The 6,704-nt window shown below is 31.9% G+C and overlaps 1 protein-coding gene across 2 annotated transcripts; it reads left to right on the top strand.

Moving 5' to 3' along the window:
* On the top strand, nt 1-4,610 carry LOC130461137 (uncharacterized). 2 transcript variants are annotated; one of them, XR_008921517.1, is made up of 11 exons: nt 1-403; nt 1,697-1,970; nt 2,043-2,130; nt 2,213-2,340; nt 2,922-3,003; nt 3,076-3,208; nt 3,458-3,619; nt 3,689-3,809; nt 3,897-4,076; nt 4,151-4,245; nt 4,321-4,610. XR_008921517.1 is itself a non-coding variant. In XM_056829090.1 (4 exons), exons 1-3 carry the CDS (start codon nt 167-169, stop codon nt 2,093-2,095), a joined length of 564 nt encoding a protein of 187 aa, XP_056685068.1. In that variant the 5' UTR covers nt 1-166; the 3' UTR covers nt 2,096-2,130; nt 2,213-2,410. The 2 variants fall into 2 exon arrangements, 1 of the variants encoding a protein (XP_056685068.1); XM_056829090.1 differs by lacking the exons at nt 2,922-3,003; nt 3,076-3,208; nt 3,458-3,619; ... (2 more) ...; nt 4,151-4,245; nt 4,321-4,610 and having other exon boundaries at nt 2,213-2,410.
* Nucleotides 4,611-6,704: the final 2,094 nt, after the last annotated feature.

Raw genomic sequence — 6,704 nt, forward strand, 5'->3', positions numbered from 1 at the left:
ACGGAACAAGAAAGCAAAATGACAAAAAATGTAGTATATAGGGAAATATTTGAAACTTTGTAATATCAAAAAACATAAAAATATTATAAAATACTAACAAAAAACACAAAAAAATAACTCCAGGTTTGTGATTGTTTCTGTTAATTATATTTTATTATTTCCTTTAATGAAAGCATGTGTTTTTCAATTAAATGTATTTTTCCATTACTATATGAATCTATTGACATATGTTAATTATGCAGGGGTACACAAGATGGAACCTACAAAATACTATGTTTCTGATCTGGATGCATCAAGGAAAAAATGGAAGATAATAGCTCGACTTACTCGCCTATGGGAAGTACGATACGATTCTAAGAATGTTGAACCAGATACTCTCGATATGATACTCCTTGATGAGCAGGTAAGTAAACTTTATCTTTAAAAAACTATCATTTTTCCAAAACTAAATTTGGTCCAAAAAAATACACACCTCTGTAAATATAACACTTGACAGGTTCAAAACTAACACTAATAGGGAATGCAAACTAAATGGTTGTGACATAACAGAAAGAATAACTAACTGAAATTAAAAAGTGTAAATAGTTTTAAATTGAAAATCCATATCCATAATTAATATTGCAAACAAAGGTTGATCAAAATGTCAGAAATGATAAAAATAGGTAGTGAAAAAAAAATAGGAACACAAACTTCCATAGCCGCTTAATGAATTAAAATTCTAACAGAATAGCATCAAGTTATTAAAATTCCATGGACTCAAGAATCTTGGCATGAACAAATAGTACATTCAGAAAGAGCAAAGGGGTGCTCTTTGTTGTTGCCCTTTTCGATTGTTGTTTTTGTCAAATATTTTCTTTGTTATAGTTTATGTGAGATGCATAGCAATTAGTGGTAATTCAGTTTAGATAAAAGCAAACTTTGGGTGATATTTGATGAACTGAAGTCACTTTTCTTCTTTTTTACATCTATGATCATCATAAATGAATTTCCGGTCTTATTTTTCGATATGAACTAGGTGCAGAAACATAATAATTTAATCACTGATTGGGGCTTCCTATCCCCCTGGATCAATAGAGTATGAGTAATGCATCGCTTATGACTTTCCAAGAATTATTGTTCCCATTTATTGAAAGATCCATAATTAGAGAGATTGCTCTGTAGTCAAATATGAGGAATTTTGTCTTCTAAGAGTAAAAGAAGAACAATTTTATCAGCATGTGGCTCAGGTTAATTGTTTCATTTACAGGAAATTTGATTTTGCTTTGATCTAGACTTTTCTTCTGTCATTTTCATACACCATTTGAGGTTCATGGGTTTCACTTAGTTGATTAAATCTCAGCATTTAAAAGAATATGTTAGCAGTAGTGGAGAAAAAGCCAAGAAACAAAACAGTAATGTGCCTGCCTATTGGTCAGAAACTTAGCAGGGATAATTTTAGTGTGTGAAGCTGGCTTCTTTTTTGTAAAATATACGGCCCACTTAACCTTTTGAACTGGATAAACACACCCAAATCACTGCATACTTGATCTAAATTACTTAAAATATGAAAACCTTGATTTCTAAGACTGATACATTGAAAATCATTATAAGGACTACTCAACTCACTCAATCTTATATTTGAGTTCAAAATAAATTAGCAAATGACATGTTTTTGGGGAATTGTTCTTTTAAATTAACTTCCTTTCTCAATTTGTAGGACAACCATATCCAAGCAGCCGTGCCTAAAAATCTAATTACTCATTTCAAGGACAGGCTACATGAATGGAGAATTTTTACTTTCAAACATTTCAATGTTACAAAAACTAAGCGCAAATTAAAGCCTGTTTCAAATGAATACATGATATGGTTCACTTCATTCACTTCTATAACACCGGAAGAGGAGAACATTGCTCAAATCGCAATACACAAGTTTGAAATAAAACCTTTGGAGCACTTGCAAGAGCGAAGCGGTAGAAATGACATAGTTACAGGTGATTTTAGAAAATAGGAAATCTCATTAAATTAAATATATCATATAATTGACTAACTCTAAACATGTGCAGATGTTATTGGACTTCTGACTGGTGTAGAGAATACGGTGACGGATGGAGAATGAAATGTACGAAAGAAATTGTACATTCAAGATCAAAGGTCAGAATATAAAATATAATGTGTTAAATAATAGTTCTTTCAAGTATCACATTAACATTTACATTAATACCTATTCATATAGGAAACAACAAGTCACAGTCACTCTTTGGAACGAAGTAGCAAATTCATTCATACAGGAAAACATGTTGCTGACTGGAATTGAAGCAAACATATTGGTTATAACAGGAACCCGTGTCACTCAATACTTAGGTAAAAATTATTTGTAATAATCTGTCATGATATCCTTCTATCATTATGAAACAAGTCAACAAAGATGAAATGTGTAATACAATACAGGATTTAAAAAAAGAAAATGGACAGACGATGAGTGCATATGATTTAATGAGTTGCAAAATGGAATTAAAAGTGTTGTTAAGTCTGATAGGTGTTGCAGTAGACACTCTGTTTGTGTAAGTTTTGTAATTTCCCTTCAAACTTTTTTTTTGTGTTTACAAATTAGAATAATATTTTCTTTGAACTTCTTCATATATTCAGTCCATTCATACTTAACATGAATACATATGATGGTAATTTGGTCTCATATTCATATGGTTACCAGCTTGGTACAACATTGAACTTAGTAACTGGTGTTTTACAAATTATTTGCGAAATTGGCACATTATAATGTTTATTTGAGTATACACACTTTGAGTCGTTTATGAAAGCAACTTCTGGAATATAAGACATTAACAGGAACAAATACAGAAGTCCTTGATGAATATGTAACTATTTTAACAGTTTTTAACGATATAAAATATATAACTGGTAATACAAATAACTTTTTGGTACAGGAAACTACCAGTTGGGATCTTCAAGTGGAACAAAAATTTACAGGAACTTTAATATTGCAGAAGTCGTGGAATTCAAAAAGGCGTAAGAAAATATTAATACATACAAAGTGTGGCAAAGTTGTTAAATCATATAATAATAATTTCTTAATTACAGTGTAGGTGAATTTATTCCTGAAGTTACACAATTTGAAATACCACAACGAGAAAGCAAAATGGAAATAATGAGCAAAAATCGCAAAACCATAGAAGAACTACAACAGCTTTATTTGGAACAAGAAGATAACCAGGTAATATTGGATTTCTTCAGTTTTACAATCTCATTCTACCTCTTATATAAATTGACACTCAAAGGAAAATTATTTGATATATATATATATATATATATATATATATATATATATATATATATATATATATATATATATATATATATATATATATATATATATTGCACATGACCATAAAGCACTTTATGTAAACCATAAATAAGACATGTACTGTTATTTTGCACTAATGAAACTATATTTGTTACATAGGACATACAAATGACATACACTTGAAAGGCATGCACAAATCGAAATGCTTCATGTGAGAGATTTTGGATGGAAATATGAGTCATGTCGAGTTTGCAAGACAAAGCTTGATGAACACCATATGTGCAAAAAGTGTGGAGTCATAGATGAATTCCCAACTCAAAGGTATATATAACAAAGACACGCAATACAAGTAATAATAAGTAAATTTACAAATACAATTTGTTATTGTAGGTATCGAATAGTGATAACAGTCAAAGAAGGAGATGCGTATATGAGGATCGGAATGTTTGATAGAACTGTGGAAAAAATTGTACAAATGCCAATATCAGCAATGATCAAAATAAGCACACAGGTAAATTATCCAAATAATTCGTTAATACTAAATCGTTATAACTAAATCATCAATCGGTGACTAACAAAGGATCACCGCAAATTGTAGCAATATGGAGATGAAAAAGTTCATGAAAGATTTGAAAATTGCATTGGAAACTCATTTGTTTTTAAAGTACAAGTAAACAAAAGAGGATTCACACAAGAGCTCACTGCTATAAAGGTATTCACCCTAGATGAAGAGAAGGAAGATAATCAAACTCAGTCCACAGACCTTACACAAACCTTGGTGAGTTGACGTCATTATTATACAATTTAAATTAGGCTTGCTATAAGTTTTTTTAATTAAATATGCATGTCCAGGTGCAAATGGCAACAAACAAGCGGAGCGCAACTGAAATAGAAGCCACTACATCAATATCAACACGCTAAGGACTTAAAAAGATTAAACAAGAAAAGTAAGTAACCATAACAAAATACAAAATTAAAATAATATATGTATGAAATGGAAAACTAATGCCACGTTTTTGCAGATTAAAGGGAAAAGAATAAGGCTCCTGGGTGTGGAATGGAGGACATCAACAACACAAGGATAAAATGTTTTCGTGTCTTATATTAGGTGTTGTAAACATATTGGACATATTGCTTCTTAGATAGTAAATATCCTGTTTGATTTTATCTATAATTTGGTAGAACTTCCAAAAAATGTAATTCTAAAACTTATTTAGCTATTGTACAAAGGATTTACCTTCCATGTAAGTATTAGACAAAATAAAGACTCCTGTAAGTTATACAATTTATTATGCAATAAAATAAAAATATAAAAAAACACACTGTCTTTGAATAAGTGTTAGGAAAAAATTAGTGTCACATTTAGCAATTAAAAGGTAGAAATAATATTCTTTGTCGCTCAAACTGCAAATCAATAGGAAGTTCCGTGCATCGCACGGGCTTGAAACTAGTTTAATTCATTCACATTTCCTCATTCACCCACCCAACCCCGCTTTTATGATTTTTTATTACTTAAATAAAAATATCTTCGAGCTCCTTCATTTCTTTATTACTTTCATTCATTTCTTTATTACTTTCTCTTACGCTCAATCATTACTCTTACACATAATCATTACAATATTCAATTTTCTTATTTTACACCCCAAACTCCAAATAGGAACATCAAAAAGGAATGGATGGAGTAATTATTAAATAATTAATAATTAATATAAATGAATATATATAATAATAATATTAAAAATTATAAATAATAATATTATTTTTAATATTGAAACTTATTGAAACTTATTGGAACTTATTGGAACTTATCTGAACTTATTAGACCTGAAACTTATTTTTTTAAGGTGAACAGAACGCCCTCTAAAGGAAACTAGACCTGTCAAAAATTGACCCGGCTCGAAAAACGATCCGAACCTGACCTGAACGAAAAACAATCCGAACCGGACCTGAAAATACTGGGTCTTGAACAAGATTTTGTGACCTGTAAATCGATTTTATCCGAGCCCGAGCAACCCGGAAAGTAATAGGTCAAAACCCGACCGAATCTGTTCTTGACCCGACCGATTGGAAATAATTATATTTATAGTAATAAATGAGATTATGAGGAAATTTAAGCACATTAAACACGTTGTTTTTTCAATTGATGGGTGTAATATGATTTTAGTTTGGATTATACGTCATTTTATTGTTGAATTTGACTAAATATATGATTTTTTTGATTTTTTCCCGTATTTTGTATATTTATTACCTAAATTGATGAAAATTTAATACGCGTTTTAAAATCTCTCAACCCGTTGGGTCGACCCGAACACGAAAGTTATGGCACCCGAACAAGCATTTGTAAACCTGAACCCGAAATTGACCGACCCAATTTAACCCGAACCCGAATTTTTTTTACAACCCGAACCGACCGACCCGTTTGACAGGTCTAAGCGTAACCCTATAGCCTATGGGCCACAGTATCATAAACCCAAATTTAACCAGATTTAAGGCCCGGTGAACGAGACTACAGAGAGTTGAGCTACTGACTTCCTACAATGGTTATCCAATAAAGAAAATTTTATCAATTACTACCTTTGTATTTAGTGATTTTGCGAATTACTACTTAACGTGTTAAAAGTGCAGAAATCCCAATTGCTAAGAACATTTCCAAAATCCAAGAGCCAAAATCCAATCCCTGCGGCCGTTCCCATTTCGGAACTCGGTACCAAATACAATTTCCAAAAATGAATTTCAAAATCCAAGTACAATCTCACCCAATGGACTATCCCATTAGTGTTACAAGGCCTTTTCCAGTCGAAATGACACTAAGGAATCCAAATTCGGGCGCCGACCCACAAAACCGAGCAAGCCGGGCCTCGTCCCGTAAAATCGAATTCAAAAACCTGAAACGGCTAGTTTTTAGACGCAAACTAAGCCTTAATCATCAAGAAAACACTATGTGCCAACTTCGTAAAATTCGTACAAAGGTACACCATTACAAGCCAAAACAAGGACGACATCTTTCGTCCATGTTTGGCAGCTTCTGCGCCACGTCAGCAGCGCCTGGCGCTGGCAGCTGCGCTGGACGCTGGCGTGAGCTGGCGTTTAGCAGCAGCTTCTCCTATTTAAACCCCTAATTCTGAGCATTATGGGGAGGCAAAAATTAAAACACAACGTCGTAATACAAAAATTGCCATTCAAATCAAAATATAAAAATCCTCCAAAATCACATACAATTTCCAAGTTCTAATCAATTGAGAGCTCTAAAAGGAATTCTTGCCTAAACCTAACTAGGTAATTCCGAATCCCAACCCTAATCAATCATGTTTCTTTGATTTTCTCTCTCAAAAATGATTAGTAAGTTGGCATTTTTAATCATAAAAGTGTCACTTACAAAATCCAAACTTTATGTGATACAAAAATG

The sequence above is a fragment of the Spinacia oleracea genome, chromosome 5 (assembly GCF_020520425.1).
Source record: "Spinacia oleracea cultivar Varoflay chromosome 5, BTI_SOV_V1, whole genome shotgun sequence".
In the NCBI taxonomy this organism is placed as follows: Eukaryota; Viridiplantae; Streptophyta; class Magnoliopsida; order Caryophyllales; family Amaranthaceae; genus Spinacia; species Spinacia oleracea.

Excerpts from the sequence above, each read along its gene's own strand:
- LOC130461137 (XM_056829090.1), top strand. The coding sequence starts at position 167 with ATGAAAGCATGTGTTTTTCAATTAAATGTATTTTTCCATTACTATATG. Across the intron at positions 404-1,696 it reads TGATACTCCTTGATGAGCAG|GACAACCATATCCAAGCAGC; the intron begins GTAAGTAAACTT and ends CTCAATTTGTAG. Across the intron at positions 1,971-2,042 it reads TAGAAATGACATAGTTACAG|ATGTTATTGGACTTCTGACT; the intron begins GTGATTTTAGAA and ends AAACATGTGCAG.